The 23,767-nt window shown below is 39.2% G+C and overlaps 1 protein-coding gene across 3 annotated transcripts in view; it reads left to right on the top strand.

Moving 5' to 3' along the window:
- GOLGA7 (golgin A7) overlaps nucleotides 1–23,294 on the top strand; it is a 30,444-nt gene extending 7,150 nt beyond the window's left edge. Inside the window, exons 2-7 of one of the 3 annotated variants that reach the window (XM_030312575.1) lie at nucleotides 5,540–5,546; nucleotides 5,756–5,887; nucleotides 10,861–11,013; nucleotides 17,972–18,073; nucleotides 19,144–19,206; nucleotides 21,884–23,294. In XM_030312575.1, coding sequence (XP_030168435.1) covers nucleotides 5,777–5,887; nucleotides 10,861–11,013; nucleotides 17,972–18,073; nucleotides 19,144–19,191 — 414 coding nt within the window. In that variant the 5' untranslated portion in view covers nucleotides 5,540–5,546; nucleotides 5,756–5,776 and the 3' untranslated portion in view covers nucleotides 19,192–19,206; nucleotides 21,884–23,294. Of the gene's footprint in view, nucleotides 1–5,475; nucleotides 5,547–5,755; nucleotides 5,888–10,860; nucleotides 11,014–17,971; nucleotides 18,074–19,143; nucleotides 19,207–21,883 lie in introns of those variants that run through there. The other 2 variants (XM_030312574.1, XM_030312573.2) reach the window with 2 other exon arrangements.
- Nucleotides 23,295–23,767: the final 473 nt, after the last annotated feature.

The raw sequence follows: 23,767 nt of genomic DNA, 5'->3' as shown, positions 1-23,767 counted from the left end.
GCCCTGCAATGATGAGGGTCTGGTGTTCGAGCCCCAGGCAGTAATACTACTCCTGCACACGTAGCTGGGAGATAACAATGTCACACCAAAACTCTGTTACAGGAGATAGTACTTAATCTGAGAGGATGGGGAGGGGCACGAGTCTGTGAACTCTTACAATATCTAAGATTTGTCAAAATGTTGAAGAGAAAGTATATTGATTCTGTGATACTTTGGGGAGAAAATAGAGATCAGGGATTGGAAGTTTTATTGGGTGGAAGAATGAATTATGGTATTCTTCCTCCCATTGCCTCTCCCAGGCTACTTCCAGGGCTTGTTCTTTCCCATCCCTCAGTGAAATCTCCAGCAGACCCCTTAGCTTTCGGGCCCTTTTGATCAACTGAACAGTTTTGTTTCAGTAACTAAAATATCCCTTCAGTGTAACATCAACTCTCCAAGCTCATCTAAACTTAGGGCTTCTCCCTTTGCAACGTGGAAGCTAATGGGACATTTGGAGACGGATGCTTGGGGCTTAGTCTCTCTTCTTCACTCCATCTCCTTCCCCAGATTGCCAAGTCACCATGTTTCCTCCTTTCAGGGCAAACCCAAGGGGAAAGGAGATTAGAGACAAAGGGCAAAGTGGTAGATATAGGTGACATCTGGTAGTAGTGCCCTCTTGGGGGCAGAAGGACAATTATGTTTCTTTCACAAGCACTTGGGGGTTTCCCCTCAGGTGTCACACTGAGCTCCTTTGACTGAGTCAATGCCTCTCCTCCCATGAGTGGCTTACAGTTTTCCCTGGCCACCACTGTCTATTGGGATCCCTTTGCCTTTCCAGAAGTTCCTCTTCCATTGGATCTCTTTTAGGAAATCCAGACCAGTTCCCTACCACATGACCATTGGACCCCTGGAAAATACGTACCTTTGCTGCACCAAAACAGAGAAAGTGAAGCTCCTTCCCAACATAGCCTCTTCAAGTAGGTCAATGGAAAGGGGCAGCTACGGGCACAGCCTCCAGCCTTTAAACATTTCAGGAATGACGTCCTCAAACGCCAGGGAACACACTGAAAGCTCTCAGAATATTAGACTTGAATTCAAGTGTCTTGAATCCCCTCTAGTTTTGTTTGATATGAGATACCACAGCGCTCTACTAATCCTTCAGTAAAGAAGATTCTCAAGGGTAACAGAGAGATGGGTGATGGGCTAATGCAGATAGGGTAGGTTTTTCAATTTCCTAAATAGGTCCATATAGATAGTCAAGTACCCAGCTTAAGCTACTGTTCTTAGCATCCGCTTGGTGGAATTCTAAGTTTCACTGTTACATACCATCTCAGAAGTTACACAGGAGTGGATTTCCCATCAGTAAGAGGTTATCTTCCTAACAAAACAAGTGGACCCAGATCAAACAGCTGTAGTCTACCAGTCTCTAGAATTAGTACTCAAACAGAGGTTGTAGAAGGAATTTCCACACAAAATGGGAGACAGGCAGGTAACATCTAACATCTTCTTTCTCACTCTAGAGTTCAATTATTTCTATAACAATATCCATTCTCACAGCTTTTATACATATATATATATATATATATATATATATACATTTTTTTTTAAGAAAGCAATCTCAAGGAGTCACAAAAGTGAGTGCATGATTATGTAGCACACATGGTATTCACAAGTGCTCAGGGCAATTTAAAGGAAGGAAAACTCTTGGTAGAGTACACAGTTTAGTTAGAGAGGATTTGTCTGCCATTATATTACTCCATACTTTTAAAGAAATTTGTTTCAGGATGCCTGGGTGGCTCAGTCAGTTGTGCATCTGACTTTTGGTTTTGGCCTAGATCATGATCTCACGGTTCATGGGTTTGAGCCCTGCATCAGGCTCTGCGCTGACAGCTTGGAGCCTGGAGCCTGCTTCAGATTCTGTCTCCGTCTCTCTCTGCCCCTTTCTTCTCCTGCTCTGTCTCTGTCTCTCAAAAATAAATAAAATGTTTTAAAAAAATTTTAATAATAAAATACCTACAGGAAATGAGTGACATCAGCAAAATAGAAAAATAGGAGTTTTCTACTGTCTCTTCCCCCAAAGAACACCAATTTTGACAGTCATCCAGGGATGAGAGTGTTTTTGGGTAAGTCTGGGAGTCCAGTGGAGAAGTTCCAGCACACCTTTAAAGGAAAGAAAGAAAGAAAGAAAGAAAGAAAGAAAGAAAGAAAGAAAGAAAGAAAGAAAGAAAGAAAGAAAGAATCCAAGACTGGACATATTGAAGAGGATAAAAGGAACAGCTTCACTTTACCTGCACCACCTCTCCCCTAAAGATGCACAGCTAATTGCCAAGAGAGACATTCCCAGCCTGTGATTTCTCCCTCAGGGAAAGTGAGAGCATGTGAAAGAGAGCCCAGCTTCCTCGGTTGCATGGAATGCTGCCAAAGAAAGAAAGGCCTGAAACCATAAAACTCTTAGAAGAAAACACTGGGAGAAGCTCCTTGACATAGGTGTTGGCAATGATTTCTTGAACATGACAACAAAAGCACAGGCAAGAAGAACGAAAATAAACAAGTGGAACTATATCCAACTAGAGAGCTTCTGCAGAGCGAAACAAAACAATTAATATATTTAAAAAGTAATCTGCGGAATAAGAGAACATATTTGCAAACCACATATCTGATAAGGGTTTAATACTCAAAATAGATAAAGAACTCATACAGCACAATAGCAAAGCATAAGTAAACAATCCAATTGTAAAATGGATTAAAAGATCTGAATAGACATTTTCCCAAAGAAGACACATAATGCCCAACAGGTACATGAAAAGGTGCTCAACATCAGTAATCATCCAGGATATGCAAATCAAAACCACAATGATATAACACCGCACACCTGTTAGCATGGCTTTTTAGCAAAAAGACAACACACAACAAGTGCTGGGGTGGGGGGGTGGGGGGCGATGTAGACAAAAGGAAACCCTTGCACCCTGTTGGTGAGAATGTAAATTGGTACAACCACTATGAAAAACAGCATGGAGTTGCCTCAAAAAATTAAAAATAGAACTGCTATGTGGTCCAGCAATCCTTCTTCTGGGTATTTCATTTCCAAAGGAAATGAAATCAGTATCTCAAAGACAAAACTGTGCTCCTATGTTAATTGCAGCATTAGTCACAATAGCCATGATATGGAAACAACCTATATGTCCATAGTCAGATAGATGGGTAAAGAAAATGCCATATATATATATATATATATATATATATATATAAAATAGGTATATTATATGTAATATATATAATATGAATATTATTCAGCCATGATAAAGAAAACCCTACCATTTACAACAACCTAAAATGAATCTAGAGGACGTTATGCTAAGTGACATCAGTCAAACAAAAAGACAAATATTGTATGATCTCAGTGATACGTGGACTCTAAAAAAAAAAAAAAAAGTCTAACTCACAGAAACAGACAGTATAATGGTGATTACTAGGGGCTAGAGGTCAAGGAGATCTTACTGAATCAGTAAAAAAGTATCAACTTCAGAGACAAACCCTAGTCTTTAATGCAAAACAGGGTCAGATTATAGAACAGAATAGAAAATCCAGAAATGGCCACATATATACATATAAAAAACTGATTTTTGACACAGCTATAAAGACAATGAAGTGGAGAAAGGAGAGCCTTTTCAACAAATAATGCTGGAATAACTGGATAATTATATGAGGAGAAAAAATGAACTTAAATCCTTATCTGTGGTAGGCAGAATAATGCCCTTCCCGAGATATCTGCACCCTAATGTGTTCCAAACCCAAGGATATGTTAAGAGAGTGAAAAGTCAAGCCACAGAATGGGGGGGAGGGGGGGAGGGGGGGGGAAGACTGCAAATTGTATATCTGATACAGGACTATTCTCTAGAATATACAACAAAACTCTCAAAACTCAATAATTGGAAAACAAACACAAATTGCAAAAAAACTAGAGCAAATACTTCATCAAAGAAGATATAGGAATGGCATATAAGTACATGAAAAGATGTTCAAAATCATTAGGCACAGAAAAATGAAATGTATAACTACAAGAGGATATCTCTATACAAACATGGGGCAACCCTCATATACTATTGGTGTGAATGTAAAATGGTACAACCACTTTGGAAAATAGTTCGACAGTTTCCTAAAAAGTTAAACACTAGATATTTCGCCAAGAGAAATGAAATCATATGTCCATACAAAGACTTGAATATGAATGTCCAATAGCAGCTTTATTTGTAATAGCCCCAAACTGGAAGCAACTCAAAAGTCCATCAACAGATGAATGAATAAACAAACAATAGGAAATCCATACAATGCAATACTATCCAGCAACAAAAATGAATGAATTCATAATAACACAACAGATGAATCTCAAAATACTGTCTATGTGAAAGACAGCAAATGGTATGATTCATTTTACATAAGATTCAAGAAAATGCAAACTAACATATAGTGACAGAAAGCAGATCAGTGCCTAGGGAAAAGGAGCTGGGTAAGGATAGGGCAGAGGGATTACAAAGGAGCATAAGGAATCTCAAATTTTGAGGGAGATAAATGTTCACAATCTTGATTGATATGATGAGATGATGATTTCATGGTTGTATATATATGTCAGAATTTATTACATTGTCCACTTCAAATACATTGCGTTTATTGTATGCTATTTATATTTCCATAAAACTTTTAAAAATACAGTAAGAGAATATTCTTAAAATATATAAAATTCAGGATGAGATAGTGGTGCTAACAAGTTACATCAGCCAGCACCAGCAGACAAGTTTAAGGTGGGGTTTCCTTGGCTGCCTTGCAAAAGTATGCTGAGTTAAGTGAGAGCCCCAGTGGCCAAGGAAATGAGAACTGCTTCTCATGAGAAATGGTCCTCTCAGGCCACCTGAGGGATGTAGACTGGGGTACTGGATGAAAATCTTGGGGTAGGAAGATCAGTAACACCTCAGAGAATTGGAGGAAGGATGCTGGATGACAAAGCCCAAGCAGGTTCTTTGTCCTCTCTTCCTCCCACCCCTTTGCCAAAAGGGTCCCTAGGCTTCTGTTTTCTGTTTACAAATTTGTGTGAGCAGTTTATTTGGTATAGAGTTGGGTGGTGTCTCACGTGCAAGCTAGGACATCCAATCAAGAGTGAAAATAACACCTTACAAGAGTGATCAAAAACTACCTGGACGATCAATAGGGAAATGACACAATGTGACAAGGAAATGACACAACGGGGAAAATCCCGAGTTTTAGACCTCAGCAACCGTCGGCAAGACACCGCCCTCCAAAGTTCTCCCCTTCCCCGCCCCGCCCAGGCTTTTCCTTCCTTATTGACTCCTCCGGGAGGGGCGGGAGGCGGAGTCAGCCTGGGCCCCGCCCGCTGAGCGCGCCTCCACCCCGCAGCGCGCAGCCTCACCAGAGTCGCTTTACGGCCGAGGAGAGGGTGGGTCCTCGCCTCGAGGCAGGACGCCGAGCTGAGGGGCGGGGAAAGAGGTCTTTTGCGGCAAGACGTAAGTGACGGCGTAGGCGGTGCGACTGCAGCTGGAGGGCAGAGGAGGCGGGTTCGTGTTTCCCGGGCCGAACCGGGCTGTGGGGGGCGCGGGGCCTGGGCCAGGGCTGTAGCTAAAGGCCCGCGGTGACAGCATGGGTGAAGGGGAGTGGGGCGGAAGAGGCCTTGGGCTGCTTTGGCCGGTGGGAGGGGGGGGTGGGGGGCTGTCTTTGGTCCAGGCCGGGGATCTGACCCGTGGTTGGTGTCTCCCCGAACCCGCAGCGCGCCCGTCCTGTCCTCGCCATGAGGCCGCAGCAGGCGCCGGTGTCTGGGAAGGTATTCATTCAGCGAGACTACAGCAGTGGCACACGCTGCCAGTTCCAGACCAAGTTCCCCGCGGAGCTGGAGAACCGGGTACGCAGACTGGCTCCCCACACCTGCTCTGGGGCGAGGGAGGGGGCTCTTCAGGGACGGGAGGGAGTATGGGCCGACACCAGACCCGTTTGATGCCTGCCTCGCGGTTCTGAGGAGGGGCAGGCAAAGGAGGTGCCTTGGTCAAAGGAGGGCCACTAAGCAAGATGCGGTGTTGGGAGGAGGACGAATAAAGCCAAGCCCCTGAGTGTGATGGCCTTATAGAACTCGGTGGTGCCGAGTGCCGGGAATCTGTACCCAGCCAGCTCTCTTCTTACCCGGCCGTCTCCACACCTCCACCCGGGTTATTGACAACAGTGATGAGGAACTAATTCCTGAGGTTCCAAGCCACCTAACTCAGCATGTTGTAAACTGTGACCTCCTACTTCGCCACGCAAGAGTAATCATCATCATTCTTGTGACTGGCGTTTGTGGCCATTGTGCTGGTCGCACTGCTCAGCAGAAGGGGTTTATTAAATGCTGTGCCAGACAGTTACAGACAGGCTTTCTTGGAACCTGAAAAACCTAGAACAGTAGATCGGCCTGGACAGGGAAATATCTCCGAACAAGGCCTTCAACTTGTTGTTCCCAGTTAAGATCACTGGGAGCCACCTGCGTTGTGATACTTGCATATTGAAACTGTCCTCAGGATATAGGTCCCTCAGACAACTCTGCACACAGAAATGGAAGAAGGCACTGTTTCCTCTTTCTTAAGAGTTAGGGGGAAAAAAATCAGTGAATTTTATTTTAAAAGTACAATGAAGTGAGCATATGTGACTGTGTGTTTTCTTGGGCCCGCATGTGCTCACCTACCCAAAGAAAGATCTTTTGGTCTTGAGCCATGTTACCTTACATTCAGTTTACTTTTCAGAGGTCAGTTTCTGGTAAGATGGGAGCAGAGTTTTGTGCTCTTTTCTCCTTGATTGGGAAGTGAGCGACTGAGGTGATGAGGTGTGCTGTGGGTGTGGGCGTAAGAAATACTGGTCATGGGATAAGTGGGTGTAGATGAGTCTGTGCTAGAGAAATGTGTAGCAGTCCTTTAAAATCAGCTTGTAACAAGGTAGGTTGTTCTACCTGATTGCCAAGTTTGGGAAATCAATGTATATCAATTATAGTGTCCTTCAACACTGTGGTCAAGTTAGTGACCCAAGTATGTTTCTTTAAATGCAAATGAAAGATCAGATATGCTTTTCTTTTCTTTCTTTCTTTCTTTTTTTTTTTTTTTTTTTTATGTTTATTTATTTTTGAGAGAGAGAGAGAGAAACAGAGCATGAGCAGAGGAGGGGCAGAGAGAGAGAGGGAGACACAAAATGGGAACCCGGCTTCCAGGCTCTGAGCTGTCTGCACAGAGCCCCACACGGGGCTTGAACCCACAAACTGCGAGATATGACCTGAGCCGCAGTAGGACGCTTAATAAGACTGAGCCACCCAGGTGCCCCAGATCAGATATGCCTTTTAAAGAAGGTTTCATATTAGTTTGTCTGTGAAATGCCACATAAACGCTACAGTTTATCATTGCGATGTTATGAGTTAACTCAGCTTGACACTGGCTGGACATTTCCACTGTGGTTTGAAGAGGTAGAAATTGAGCACAATGCCTGCTGGCTAGAGCTACCAAATGTTTTTTTTTCTTTAAATAATTTAACATCACAGTTAACATGTTTTCTGTGTTAGGGTTTGTATGAAATGGATCAAATGTTTTATTTGCAAGCCTTTTATGGAAAGTCTGATGTACACTATTTATGTACTTTCAAATCAGAGTGTAAACTATACACTTATTTGGATGTTACAAGATTTCTTTGTTTAAAGGTTTTAAAGTCAAACTTCTAACTCATAACTAAGCCAAATATATGTATGCAGAAACACATTAGCCTTCCACTCTGTGTGGTAGAGCCTTTATTTTATAGTCTGAATACAGAAACACAATGTAGTCACAGTACTCCACTGATTTTTATAGAAAATTGATGTTTCTAAATTCTGGAGGCCTTTTTACTTCTTTGACTTCAGATTATAGACCAGAACTGCTTATGACTCTGAGTACTATACGGAGTGTTATTTGGTGCTGTTCAATTGTGTCTTTGAGGGATTTTTCTTCTTTTTTTCTTTTTAAATGTTTGGGTTAAAACACTAGTTTATGCTTTAAACTGCTTGGGAGAGCTTTTGATTTTTCTTTTAATGTGTTGAAATCAAATTTAAATTACAGGTTTAAATTTTCCTTGCTTTGTTTGATGGAAAATTGGAAGGTTTCTGTCTTTGTTTCTCTACTCCTTACCCTAGAAATTGTACTGATTGCTCTGCCACTGGGGCTGATTTTCCTTTTGTGAGAACATCACACTTGGCAATTTAATAGAGGAAGAAACTAATATACAATGTTTTGTATTACTTTAAAGCAACACACATACACACACACGCGCGCGCGCGCGCAGGCATTTGTACCCTTTAATCTGGGAGTGAGGGCACGTTCTGCCTGTTAACAAGTTTACTTTTTCCGTTGCCTGTTAGAATGTAATACTTTGATGCTTAAGTACTTTGTTGCCAGGACAATTCTTAAAGAAAGCCTTAGTCTCACTTTAGTCAAAATACAGACATCTAGACACCCTGGGTCTGGGTAGGAGAGAAATGAGTAAACTACAATTGAAGCATTTGTTCCCCTACATACCTTTAAAATATGTGTCTGCATCTGGTTCATAGAAATTACCTTTGACTTGTGATCACTTTAAGCTTCAGCCCCATGTTGAGCTACCACATCACTCAACAAGAAACAAAATTTCTGGGAAAAGGAGTCTGATTCCTATTTCCGTTCTGATTTTCAATGTTTATTAGTCCAAATTTATGTTGGGCTCCCACTTCACAAATCTCCCAATTTTGTCATAGCATCTATATCAGTCTTCAGGTACTCAAGAGAGAATACTGAAAGGTATTTTTCATAGTGAAGGGAGTGAAAGAAAAATGCCCACATTTGTTCTGTTGAACCCTCATATGTTAGGTCCTTTGCCCTTGCTGCTGTCTACCCTGCTGTTTACCTTTTTTCCCCTTTTCTTTTTTAGTAATCTTTCAAAGAAATTCTTGACTTTTTAAATTTCTTTTTTAACCTTTTAAAAAAGTCCTTCATGTTGGTGGGCTGGTTTGTTTGTTTTTCTTTAATGATCTATGATTTGTTTCCATCCTATAAAGCATTACTGTCTTGGAATAGCTTTTTTAAGAATTCATGTTTCTAGTATGATCAGTAATTCTGATCTGAAAGAAGATGTTTCTGGGTTGGAGCCCATGGTTTTGAATCACAAAGCCAAAGAAACGTAAATAATTCGTGGAACCTTCCTTATCAGATCATAACATTTAAGTAAATCAATTGTGAGTGTTTGAAATTATTTAGACTTTTGTGGATTTGCTGATGTGACAAACTGAAGGTGTTATTTTAGGCATAATTAGGTAAAGATAACAATTTGTTACAAATATTTGTTTGCAGAGTGAATAGAATTCATTTTCAGGGAATGAGAACTCTGACGTCAATTCTCCAAATGACCGCTCTTCAAGTGGCGGCTTCCCGCACCATCTCTGCCCATCCAGCCCTTTTCAGAAACTCTTAATATTCTAGGAAATTAAAAGTAGTTCCTATTGAAAAAGCAGGAGAGCCACCACCATTTTAAAGTTCACATTAAAGTTTTTCATGCCGTTGGCTCACCGCATCCTCACAGTTTTTCCACACGCAGAACAAAACAATGATCACAACTGCCTCTAACCTAAAGGGTTTTAATAGCTTAAGGATGATGACCATAAATTGTTTTACATTTTAAAAAATTATGTTCGTGGGACTGTTTTGTCTCAAACTGTATATTGAAGTCCTTTGACTTTTTTCTGAGTCTATATGTATAGACTTCATAAAGGAGAGCATTCATAATGTAAGGAGTTACTCTACTCGTTTCAGGAATAAGGGAGTTTGTGTGAGAGGGGCCCTATAGTAAGGACAGATAAGTTGTCCTTTGTTGCCAAGAATGATAGTGTGGCATGAAATACTCTACTAATGGGATGAAAATCCTAGGGTAGAGCACTGAGATGTGAAAGTACTGTTAGCAGAAGAAAGTGAAAGCAGATGATTAGAGTGAAAATGGAAGACAATGGTAGTATTAGGGTCAATGTGGGATAATGGTGTCACTGAATAGAAGGGTAACAGGAATGACTTGGTGTGAAGAATTGTGTGATAGTTTGAGATTTTGCCTTGTTCAGTGTGAGCTTTTAGTAAATTCCAGTGTTTAGGGACTCAATTTAAGATTACCTGCTCTTAGAGATTACCAACTTACAGGTGATGGAGAGTAAGGAATGCACTTGTGATGAGCACCAAGTGATGTATGGAAGTGTTGAATCACTATGTTGTACACCGGAAACTAATATTACGTTGTATGTTAACTCACTGGAATTTAGATTTAAAAAAACTTTAAAACAATAAAAAGATTACCTGTCCTTTCCAGATAAAGAGAACTTCTCCTTCCTTTTGTGCTCCCGCCATACTTTATATATGTGCCCACTGTAGTACTTTGTCAATTTATTATGTCTTTATGTTTACATACCTGTTCTGCTTACATGACTTGTCAACTCCTGGAGGACTGAGTGTCTTGTTCATCTTCCTCAAAGGCCTGTCCTAACATCTGATGATAGGTGCTCAGTAAATGTGAATATAAGTGAATGGAAAATGGAAGGATTGTATAATTTTATTAAGTTACTTGAAACTCAGTATAGAGAATAAAGAGACACCATACTGAGCCTTGAAGATATCCAGTGTCCATAAGAGGGATAAGATTTAAAAAAAAAAAAAAACTAAGCAGTTTCAGTAACATAGGTCCTGATTTAATCATCCAGGAGGTTTGCCAACTATTAGATAAGAATGTTGACAGAACAGCAGAATCAATTAGTGATAGCCAGCATTAGTGAGTGGCTGATCTTTTTTCCAAAACTTACTTTAAATTCTTTTTTCCATACAGATTGATAGGCAGCAGTTTGAAGAAACAGTTCGAACTCTAAATAACCTTTATGCAGAAGCAGAGAAGCTTGGGGGCCAATCATATCTTGAAGGCTGTTTGGCTTGCCTAACAGCCTACACCATCTTCTTATGCATGGAAACTCATTATGAGAAGGTGAGCCAACCTTTGTTTTCACAAAATCTCTTAAAATCATAAAAAAGGTGAATTGATATATTCATGTTTACATGGTAACAGTTGCCATAAAATTTCAAGGGGCATTTATAATAATAATTCAAATTCTGTCATTGCTCCTGTGTAGAGAGCACATAGTAGAGATTCCTGAGTCTTCAGAAACCAGTCAAAATTCATCTGTTAACATAGAGTTGACATACCAATGTTCAAATTGACTTACGCTTAAGATTGTAGAAGATCTGTATTCTCATTCTATCTAGCTTTTTGAGAATCCTTTTACTTTTTTCCCCAAGTCTCTGTCTTCAGTCTTATCCTCCAGCTTGAGTTCTTCTCTTTGCAACTGCCTGCTAGACCTGGAGGTGCCAGCTTCTCAATGTAGATGTCCAAAAGGCAAACCTCACGCCTCCCCATTTTGTTTAATAACACCCTTCCTTTTTCAGTACCATCTTTAGGTGTGGGGGATGAAGAAGAGGGAAAAATTTATCAGTTGTCAAAGACTGAAATATCTGCTATTTTCCCATTCATTAACTTTTCATGATTTCTTCTGCCACTTTTCTAATGTACACCCTTATTACCTCTTAGACTGTCGAAATAGTGTGATGAGTTTCATTTCTTCCATTCTTTCACTTGCCCAAACCATCTATTGCTGCCTTCATGGACACTGCATTTCTTCCTCTAGCACTCCTATAAATTCGGAGGCCTCTCCTGGCTTCCCATTCACTGCCAGTGAGTAAAGCTCAAGCCCTTTCTCCAGCTGACCTCAGGCCTCCCTTTCCAGCTTTCTCCCGCCCCTTTCTCACTGTATCTTTTGGCCAAACCCGCTTCCTCGCTGGGCACCAAACGTACCCTCCTAGGTTTTCCTCCACCTATAGTGCCACTCTCCCTGTGTTCAAGTCTCACCAAACCCTTAGGTGCCTCTGTCCTGTAACCTTTCCTTACTCTTCTAATTAGTATCTTTCTGACCTATGTATCCCCGCATTTTATTTATGTCTCTTTCCTGGCACTTACCTCTCTGGACTTTTGAATGTAGCAGTTTGCTTTCTTATTTGCCCTTTAAGTATGTATTTTTCTTGAGGTCAAGGACAGTGCCTTAACTGTTTTGTGTCCCTCTTCATGCATAACACCATGCCCTGGGTGCATTAGGTGCTCACTGAATGTGTATTGAATGAATTTAAGCCAATCAGAGTAAACCCCTAATACATCATTTAATTTTGAGCATGTTTAGCAACTGAAATGCTATACAGGTATCTGTACTATACCCCACACAACAGAACTGTCCCCGTGATTGTCTTGCACTCTGTGTAGTAGAGAGCAGAGAGTTGCAGCTAAATTATTTTTGTGAGTTACTGGCTGGAGATGCTGCCATATTCATTAGCATCCTGACATGAATTGTGTTAGTGTTACTAAAAAGGGTATATCTAAATAACTAAATTAGTTGTTATATTTTTCTCCATATTACACAGAGAAGCAGCCAACTTTCATTCCTGTTTAATATTCAAAATCAGAAGTTGTAAAGGATCAGTATCAGCTTTCAGTCTGTGTTTTGTCTTAGCAGCTTATCTTTAATAGTACACTTGCTGAGTGAAGGGACAAGGGTTTCATTCATTTGATAAATATTTATCGAAAGCCTACTATGTGCTAAACAATGCACAGGGGATATAATGGAATAGGACAAACATGGTTACTGACCTTGTAGTATTTATAATTTAGTGGTAACAACTGATGTTAAGGAAACAAAACCAACCAAATTATTAATGGCAATAAACATCTTGAAGAAAACAAACTTTCCCATGATAGAAAATAATAGGAGAGACCTAATTTAGATTGTGTGGTCAGAAAAGGCCACTGAAATGGTAACATTTAAGCTGCTAAGTGAAGGCTGCAAATCGCCCAGACCATTCAGGCAGAGAGATGGTAAATAAAAAGGCCCAGAGAGCATGATGGGTCCTGGGAATTGTAAGAAGGCCAGTGTGGAAGAGAGGGGCTGTAGGTGAATTTGGAGAGGTAAGGAAGGAGCTGTGTCATGTAGGAGTGTGTAGTCCATGGAAAGATGTTCAGACTTTATTTTCAGTGCAGGGGGGAAGCTATTTCAAGGTCTTAAGCGGGAGAGTGATATGATCAGATTTTCATTTTAAAGCAATTTCTTTGCTCTGGAGGGAAAAAAAGATACAAAAGTGGAAGTAGGGAAACCAGGTACAATGCTCCATAGAAATCCAGACAAGAGATGACGATAGCTTGGACAGGGAACAGAGCAGTAGAGATAGAAGGAAGTGAACAAATTCAAGGAATATGTTGATAGTAGAACCAAGATTGAATGAGAAGCTGGATGTAGGAGGGGAGGGTAAGGCTGAATTCATATGGATAGAAACTAGGTCATCCGGGGATGGTCATTTAAAGAAGTATGTAATATTGCCAATTTAAAGTAGAATTACATCCTCCAGAGAGAGTATTTTGTTCAAGCCTAGTAGAGTTGTCATTTCACTACATTTCACATTTGTTGATACGATTTCAGTTAACTTTTATTTATCCATGTGCATTTACTGAAATAGATACAGAAACCTCCTTCTAATGTCAGTTGTAAAAAGAAATGGGTAATTGGGTTCCAGCCAAGTCATTCACTAATTATAGGATCATGGATAAATTAATCTGAATTCTTTCAACTATAAAATGGGTATTAGAATTAATGTATTGTCTTACATATGGTAGATGCTTAATAATAAATAGTGTTTTCTTAAGATAAATATAAGGGGCACCTGGCTGGATCAGTCAGTAGAGCGAACGACTCTTGATCTTGGGGCTGCGAGTTCGAGCTCCACGTTGGGTGTGAAGATTACTTAAAAATAAAATCTTTAAGAGGTACCCGGGTGACTCAGTTGAGCATCTGACTCTGGATTTTGGCTCAGACCATGATCCTAGGGTTGTGGGATCGAGCCCCACATTGAGCTCTGCACTGAACGTAGAGTCGGCTTAAGATTCTCTCATTCTCTCTCTCTTTCTCTCTCTCCCTCTCTCCCTGTAGCCCTCTCCCTTGCACAAGTGTGTGCATGTGCTCTCTATCTCTAAAATAAAATAAAAATAGAGATATTATTATAAAAATAAAATTTTAAAATAAGTGAGAATTTAGTGTATCTACATATATACACGTACACTAACTTAAGTGTTTACATATATACACACATACATGATTTAATCAGGTATTTGTGAACTCATATACAATTTTTTTTCAAATATGAGTAATCTTTTTTAGCAGCTGCTGGCTTATTTAGCTGCTAAAACATTTGGTAGCTTTTAATTAAAATCCCTTTGACTGGGGGCACCTGCCTGGCTCAGTTGGTAGAGCATGCAACTCTTGATCTCAGGGTTGTGAGTTCAAGTCCCACATTGGGTGCAGAGCCTACTAAAAATTAATTAATTAAAATTAAAATATATATATATCCCTTTAATTACTAGTCTTGAAAGGCAGTTCTCAGTATCAGAAATAAAGTGGAAATGTATTGATCCTAATATATGTTTTCACTTAGGTTCATAGGCAATATAGAAGGCACTACTTTATATGTCTAACCAAAGTTTCTTTTTACGGGGTTTTATAAAGCGAGTAAAGACCAAATAAAATTAGTCAAGAAACCAAAATTTAAGGTGTGGCTACATGTTTTAAGTAGGTGATTTTACTGGACAATGAATAACTAGATCACGCAAAGTGAACAGCTGGAATGGTCCTAATTAAGATATGATGTATTTATACTTTCAAAAGAAAAATTTTAAATGTATATTTGTAGTTTTGATAAAATGATAAAAGTGTAAGAAAAGCTGCCTTCTCCCTCCCTCCAGTTTGTCCCTTAGGAATTTCTGTGCTATTATTTTCTACTTTATGAAAGGACAGGCTTGAGTCATTTAGTCTGTATTGTTTTAAAGACTAAAATTTTTAACCTACAAACAGAAAGCCTAATATAATAGTACTTACGCTTTGTCATGTGGGTTAAATTTTTTGAAATTGTAAATAAGCCTTTTAAAACTCACTAGAACAATCATGCTTTTTTTCCCCTGTAATGTGCTATTTATTGATTTAAAATGAAGATAAAGACTTCAGTGTTATTTCTCTATTGTTGCTGCCCATTATAATTGGGGAACAAATGGGCTTGTAGAAGCTTCTCCTCGCAGTAGCTGTCTGCCTGGTTCATAACATCCTTTCTGCTTATGTGCTGTAATCTGTAAAAGGAACAAATTAGAAGGAACTTAGATATTTTCTGAAAATACTAAGATCCTGCTGTTCTTGCTTAGCCGCACTTAGGATAGTTTTTCTTAAAGGTCTGTATTTCTTCTTGAGGCTTTCTCCAGTTTAATATTCTCAAGGAGGATAATAAATAGTCTTTGCTGAGGTTGGATTGTCTTCAGCTTTGTAAATATTACACAGATTGAGGTTTTGTTGAGGGTTTGAGGATAACAGATAATTTTGTCCAATATTCTTGTTTGTTTTGACATTGATTTACCAAAAATAATAAACTGTGAGCAAAATGTCAACATAAAGCTTCCTAGGAGTGAGCATGCTGATTTGTCCTGCCTGGGACGCAGTGTGAGTTTACTCATGTTAAAGCTTTCTTGTTGCTGAAGAGACTAAGACAGTCCTGCCTTCCGCAGAGCAATATTAAGAGGATTTGGAGCTTATGCAAAAAGAAGACATTGTTTTGTTTCTGAACTGATACCTAAGTGCACATGAATGTTATTAAAATTTAAGTAAAAACTTTGCACATCAAAGTTAATGCTTGAATCAAATAAAGGCATGCTATTTCTTTGCTCGTAACCTGTGCCCAAGGAGTGAGGGAGGAAAGCTGTTCTGAAGGAATCCTTTCTTTGCAACCAGCCATGCAGATGCTTTTCTGACTGCCACCCCCTAGTGTAAAGGTACTGGAGTGAGGGCACACCGACTCTCCAATTTCCAGTTCTGTCAGATAAGCTGGGAAAGAAATTGGACAGAAGATTGAGAGTCCTGACTTGGGCACCTTTATGGGCTACTTCCTTACATTTGTTATTTTAGCATGATTGATAAACTGATAAAAAGTACCTAAGATTTTTTTTTGCCCATAAAGACCAAGCATTACTCAGGTTCTTTGTGAGTTGAAAATAGAATGATATTTGTATTACTTCAGGTAATTAGGTAAAAAAAAAAAAAAAAAAAATTCTTTAGAAGTGGTATTTTTTTTTTAATTTTTTTTTTCAACGTTTATTTATTTTTGGGACAGAGAGAGACAGAGCATGAACGGGGGAGGGGCAGAGAGAGAGGGAGACACAGAATCGGAAACAGGCTCCAGGCTCTGAGCCATCAGCCCAGAGCCTGACGCGGGGCTCGAACTCACGGACCGCGAGATCGTGACCTGGCTGAAGTCGGACGCTTAACCGACTGCGCCACCCAGGCGCCCCTAGAAGTGGTATTTTTTAAGTTTTTTCTTTTAATGTTTATTTTTTGAGAGAGAGCATGAGTTGTGGAGGGGCAGAGAGCGAGGGAGACAGAATGTGAAGCAGGCTTCAGGCTCTGAGTTGTCAGCACAGAGCCAGATGCAGGGCTCAAACCCACAAACTGCAAGATCATGACCTGAACCGAAGTCAGACACTTAACCGACTGAGCCACCCAACTGCCCCAGAAGTGGTGGTATTCTTAATTCACTACTTAACCCTGCAGACTGCTCTTTTAATGATATCATGCTCTTTTAGAACATGAGATTGTAGTATTCCCAAAGATGTAACTTGAATGAATTTATTTAAATTTCACTTTCCTTCAGTAAGAAAATCCACTGTACAGACTACCTAGTGTTTTAAATTCTAAATCAATTTATACGAAAGTACCTAAATTGTAGCATCCTAATTTTGTTAGTTTGCCCCGGTGCATTGTAGACCCACTCTTAAATTGTTTCTTAATTTCCAACTATTTTCATACAGTTCTTTTTCCCCTTTATGTTGTGATTGCGCTTATCTGTGACTTTATTGTATTCTGGTAGTATGAATTTAAGAAAATATATAGTAATTAAAGAACTGGATCAAAGCCTTTTTGAACATTAGAGCCAAAAAAGGGGTTATTATGATGACTTTGAATCTGAAATAAAACATGTAACTCTTTGATTTTGTATATAACTTTTAAGATTTATTTTCCCCTAGCTTATTGGTCTCAAAATTGCCCTTATTAAAGCTGGAGATTTGGCAATTTCCAGAAGTTCCTTTGTATCCTTTCTGGTTTTTGTCTGCATTTGCTTTGACTTTTACAACCTTAATGCTAAACTTATAAATTGAAGTTCCCATCGAGGACACAAGAGCAAACTACAGAGTAGCACTATATGCAGACACGGAAATGATGGAAGACACTTGTCATCAGAAACTCCATAGCCACTGACAGTCACGTGCTTTACAAAGGAAATAAACTTTTCCGTTTTAAACTAACTGGGCTATCTTCTATCTTTTGTTATGGGCCAACTTTGTATCATTACTTACAATTGATGAAAACATACAAACGAGAAACAGCAGTTCTTCAGTGTTAAAGGGGACGGAAGGCCAAGAAGTACTCTTGGTATTAGAAGGTATCACACTGACAACACATTATGAGTGGGAAAGGGAAAAGTACAACTAACTTTTGTGTATGTGAGCATCCACTTATTTCTCTGTATCCAGGATTGAGACGACAGGGCGGGGAGGAGGGGCCGGCACTCATGCTTTTGTGTGCATTTGCACTTTCACCGTATTGAAGATAACTTGTGACTCGCCGAGTCCATCAGACTGTGCTGAATGTCGTGTACAACTGGTGTGTGCCACATACTCAGAGCTGTATCCCTCCATATGAATATCTGTTTCTGGTTTTGAAAACTAATTCCACTGCCTGAGTATTTGGAGATCCAGCTGCTACCTAAGGTAAAATCTGATGATGACATAAAAAGCTGTGGTGTTTCTTTTCTGTCAGGTTCTGAAGAAAGTGTCCAAATACATTCAAGAGCAGAATGAGAAGATATATGCTCCCCAAGGCCTCCTCCTGACAGATCCCATTGAGAGAGGACTTCGAGTTGTATCTTTTTAGTCCAGATCATAAGGTCTAAATATCTATAAAAAGAAAATTTTGACAGTACTCTTGGGCATCACCTGGAGAGAATTTAACTCCTTTCTCATGTATTTATTTGCCCTAGAAATCTTCTGTGTGAATTGCATACCTACCATAAGCCTCTTGTCTCCAACATTTTTCTTAAAGCAAGTCTCCTTCCTTTGCAATTGTGCAGGTCTCTGGATTGTTTAATATTCTGGTTACCGTCTTTCTTGGTGGTTCTGAGGGCATCTTGTAGTAATAATGGGGGTGGTATGAGTAATGCATTTCAGCTGCAGAAACTCTGAACCTATAGCCTCTTTGAAATGCATAAACTCATAATGTGTGGCGAGACTTGTCATCCAAATGAATTGCAGTTCCATGGGGGTTCATCTGACTAGTTGAAATCAGTTACAGCTGCCAGATGTATCATTTCATTACCTTTGACGTACTGTGCATATTTTTAGAGGCAGTAAGCTTTGAAACTCACTAAGTAAATTTGGTAAATAAAATTGCAAGAAAACTAATTTAACTTGATAACTGGAGTAATGAGTAAAATAAATTTTTTTAAAAACCTAGGTCAGATAATCCCAGGCCTTCCAGCTGATAATAATTTCAGCAGTTTTATTATCTTCCACAGCAGTGGTTCTTAAACTTTTAGAGGTCATGAACCCTCTCCCAGGAAAAAGTTAGCAAATAATTTCAGGGCATTTTGAACCCCTGAATTCATTACCTCCTTCAGTTCTCAGCCAAGAACCCTCTAGCTTCTACACTATAGCATCTTTTTCCAGAATTTTTTTTTTCTTTCTTCAAAAAATAAATAATCAGTGTTTGAGAGGGAGGACATGTGGAGTACTGCAGGCAGTTACATTTCTTGAAGATTTTGGCAAGATGGAGAAAGCATCATGTTTAACTTGGGTAGGAGAAATCCTTAATAATTTAAAAATGAGCAAAGCGAATTGACAGCAAAGTGCACAGATCACACACACCATCTTGCCATGGTCCCCTTTTATATGTTCCACTCTACAGTGTGTTTTCTTAACAGCCATGCTGTTTAGATTGAAATCACCATTTATGAAGACAGAGGCATGAGCAGTGGGAGATAAACCATCGAATTAAAGGTAAAAATAAAATTATATGACATATATGCAGTTTTTATCATTTGTAGCATGCGTGAATTTTCTTTCCTGCATGGTAAATAAATCTTTAGATTATGGCATATTCCCTGTATTGGCTTTATATTTAAAATGTGTATTTAGCCCAAATTCCGTTTGGTGATCTAGAATTTAATCCTGATTTTTTTTTTCCCCCTGTACTATTTTCAGACTGGTTTTCTTACTTTGTTTTAGGGCATGTTTTGTTTTTTTTTTTGGGGGGGGGGTTCTTGTTTTAGTATTTCAAGGCAATCCTAGACATTCAAATAGTTGGATTTTGCATATAAAAATCATTTCAGCGATTGCCCTGCCCATATGATGAATGGCTTTAATAACCAAAGAAACATTTCAGAGTGGAGGGGGAGATTCTGAATATTTCATTTATTTAAGTGGCTTCATTGCCCTGTAGAAGAAACCATACCCCTAGTGGGTAGAACCATAAATGTAATTCTTTTGTTTAGAATATTTATGTTCTTCTATATCCATATAATGACTCTGAATAAGTGAGAAATACATTAGTCAATACTGATGGGAGTCTGTAAGCAAATAACGTGGAAGCCATAGTACATGAGCATAGCCTTCTAAGTAACAGAAAATCGTACCTCATGGTTTCTGCTGATTTCAGTCACATACACTTTCTACAGTGCTCTGCTACCGTACTTTCCTGATTGGCCGTTTGCAGGTATGTGTCACTAACTCACAGCACAGAAACAGATGCTACCAAAGCAGACATACTCTTCCTTCCAGGGCAACAACAATAATAACTGCCACTTTGAGAGCACCTGCTCTGTGCCAGGTATTATACAAATGGTATTTCTCATTCTTATAAGAATTCTGCAAAGTATTTTCTCCATTTCACAGATGAGCAAACCAAGGTACAAATAGATTAAATGGTGTTCTCAAAATCATTCAGTTTAACACGTTTTGGGATATGAACCCAAGCCTGATTGACCAGAAAACCAGTTTTTACACCATACTTCGTATAAGTACTTGCAGCAGCAGAAACATGGGGAAAGGGAAGAGTTCATCAGATTATTGTTTATCTTCCCCTTTTTTTTTTCAAGACTTTCTTTAAAAATACATTTTGTCTGCCCCTGCACAATTTATCAAACCCTATAAACCAACCAGCATTCCAAGGCTGCCACCTCTTAGCACTAGTGAAGTTGTCACCTGAATTCTTTGACTTTGAAAGCCGAAAATCTAAATAATGACATCCTCTGCCAAGTGTCTCATTTCTTTTAAGAAGGACTTGTTTGGGAACACTTAGTGTTACTTGTTCATACACTTTCTCGTGTACCATTTCCAAACTTGCATTTCTCAGTTGAGCAACCGGGAACCTTAAAGTGTGGTTTTTGTTATGTGCCATTGGAATAAGTTTATTTTATCAATTGCAGCTGTGTTGACTTGGCACAACCCATTTGTCATGACTCGTTTTGCAGCTATTATTGCTAAATATAATGTCTTTCTGAGGTGGTGTGGGGTTTTGAGCAATTACACACCAGAGACTAATCTATCAATAGTTAGGCAACTGTGAAATTTTGAAATGGGAAAGATTTACTTTAGGAACTTCTGGATAGTTTCATGAATGCAAATATTTTTGTTCAATTTAGTTTTTAGAGCTGTGTGTTCCTCAGGCCAGGATCTAGCATGGGCTGAGGTCTTGGAGGAGGGGGAGAAACTGTAAGAATAATTAATTCGATTCTGCCATTTTTCTTAAGTCTCTAAGTTTTCTGCAGGTTGAAGCATTATATGAGAGCTAATGATTTTAACAACAACAAAAAAAAGAAAATACACAAATCATGGAGATGGCCTTTATTAAAAAAACACTTAAAATATCTTTATTAAAGATTGATGGTGTTTTCTCTTTGGATTATCTTCTTTATTTAAAAAATTGGAATGTATCATTCTGTCACAATAAATTAGTGGTGATAAAAATAGCTAACTTTTGTTGGTGTTTATTATGTGCCTGCACTATTCTAAATGCTTAATTTTAATCATCACAACAACACTACAAAGTAGGTAGTATTATCCCAGTTTTTTCAGATGAGGAAACTCAGGCACAGAGAACTTAAGTTACTTATCTAAAGCTAAAAACTAGTAGGCAGCAGTTGAGGCAGCCTGGCCCCAGATTTGCTACTTCACCCTGTGCTGTACTATATTTTATGGCATGATTGGTCAGAGATTGAAATATAGAGGGCTTGGGGTGCCTGGGTGACTCAATTGATTAGGCTTCTGCCTCTTGGTTTCGGCTCAGGTCATGATCTCACAGTTCATGAGTTCGAGCCCCATGTCAGGCTCCATGCTAACAGCCTGCTTGGGATTCTCTTTTTCCCTCGCTTTCTGCCCCATTCATGTTCATTCGTTTTCTCTCTCTCTCTCTCTCTCTCTCTCTCTCTCTCTCTCTCTCTCTCAATATAAATAAAAAGAATCATCCTTCTTAAAAAAAAGAATAAGAAATATACAGGGCTTGCATTTCTGGACTGCTGGGCTATGTACTTGCTTAGTCAATTAGTACAGATCCAAGTATTCTGTTAGATAGACCGTAGCGCACTTATTAGGACCTCTGATCAGTTGGTGTGAGAGACTTGTTTTAGAGGTTATTTTTAGCATCCCTTTCTAAAACTCCTCCTTTTCCTAACTACAGATCCCTCCTCCAGCTGGGACCCTCATCTATCCACTGGCCGATCGCAGAGTGTCCCCTACCTCCTCTCCAGAGCATCATTCCTTTGTATCTGCTGCCAGAGCCACGGTGCCATTTACTCCAAGGACTAACTTTCTAAAATTCCACACCTGGAGTGACCTCTGGTCACTCAGCATCCACTTTGTGTCTCCAAATTGTGTAGGACTCTGTAATCTCTTGATTAGTTTCTGAGAAAACACAATGAAGCATTTCACTTTTTTTATTCAAAGCCGTTAATAAAATAAGCCGTTGGTCAGCCCAACACAAAATTCATTTCTTACCTGCCACCAGGACAGTGGTTCTCTCATTCCTGGGGCCAGCTTCCCAGGTGGCTTGAGACTTCAGTGAGTCCCATCTTAGCCAGTGTTCAGTCTTATTTCCCCCAAGTTCAGAAAATGCTTTTCTCCGGGATTTTGGTGAAAGGTAGGCTGTGTCTGTGGTTTTGCTAACGCATCTCCCAGATCTCATAGACCTACCAGTTTTGCCATGGCCAAAATCTTAAAGATCTATTTCTGCTGTTCAGTTTCTCCAACGGAAGCTCATTGGAAAAACAATGTATAATGTTACTTGTTCTATTATAACAGTTATTCCTAATTAAAACAGTATTTAATGCAATTTCCAGTTATTTTTCTTTGGAGAATTTTGTTATTGCATTACCTTGAATGTTGGGAAGATGTACTATGTGTTGCGTGTTCCTTACAAAAATAAGTAAGCACAATAAAGTGGATGCTAAACCATCAAACACATAAATGTCCCTGCTGTGTCCCTGAATGTGTAATAAGCAAGTATAATAAATATTTTAATTATAGTTTTGTTATAAATATAACTTATGAGAAAAAAATTTGATAGGAATAATACCGTATATTGCTAATTTTTAACTGTCCCTACTGGCAAACCTTATGATTCATAGACTTTTCCTCATATACAGTATTCAGTGCACAGAAATCTTAGGATTGGTTCAAGTACAGTAAGTTCAGTGATTTCCAACTAAAACTCTCAAGTCCGAGTTCGTGTTTATAGTTCTTCTGGCTGTATGTTCTTAGTGTCAGGGTTTCTTATGCCCTTCATTCATCTTCGGGGTTTTGAGAGCACTGTATTTGCAAGAAAGTTAAGAAATATATTAGGAAAGAATGAAACAGTTAAAAGTTTTACTTTCAGAGATACTGTAGGTGCTAATACTGGATTTAATCTTTCAGATTTAGTTTCTTTTATGGATCTGTTATTCAGTAAATCCCATCAGTCTGTGTAATATTTTAATTGTATAAAATTCCTTTGTTACTTTATAGCCTGTGATAGTGTATCTCTCTGCCTTTTAAACCTGTTGCAATAACTTTGCTGAAATAATAACACATTAGTAAAACTTTTCTTAAACAAATTGTCTCTGTGTCGTATTTGTTGTGATTTGGTAAAGTGATACGGTATTAAATTTGGCAGATAAATAATACTTGTAGAATCTGTGTAGACAATTTTTAGACACCTTACATTCATCACACTTTTCAGTTTATATGCTTTATCTCATAAGAGGCAGATATTTCAGCTAAATATAAACACCAAGAAATAGTCCCTAATAGTAAAAAATGTATTCGATTAAGGAAATAAAAGATTAGGATGTTTGGGGTGCCTGGGTGGCTCAGTCGATTGAGCGTCCAACTTCGGCTCAGGTCATGATCTCACAGTTCATGGGTTCAAGCCCCACGTTGGGCTCTGTGCTGACAGCTCAGAGCCTGGAGCCTTCTTCGGATTCTGTATCTCTCTCTCTCCCCCTCTCTCTCTCTCTGCCCCTCCTCCACTCCACTCTCTCTCTCTCTCTCTCTCTCTCTCCCTCTCTCAAAATTAAATAACCATTTA

The sequence above is a fragment of the Lynx canadensis genome, chromosome B1, assembly GCF_007474595.2.
Source record: "Lynx canadensis isolate LIC74 chromosome B1, mLynCan4.pri.v2, whole genome shotgun sequence".
NCBI lineage: Eukaryota > Metazoa > Chordata > Mammalia > Carnivora > Felidae > Lynx > Lynx canadensis.
This window is presented reverse-complemented; position numbering and strand designations above follow the sequence as displayed.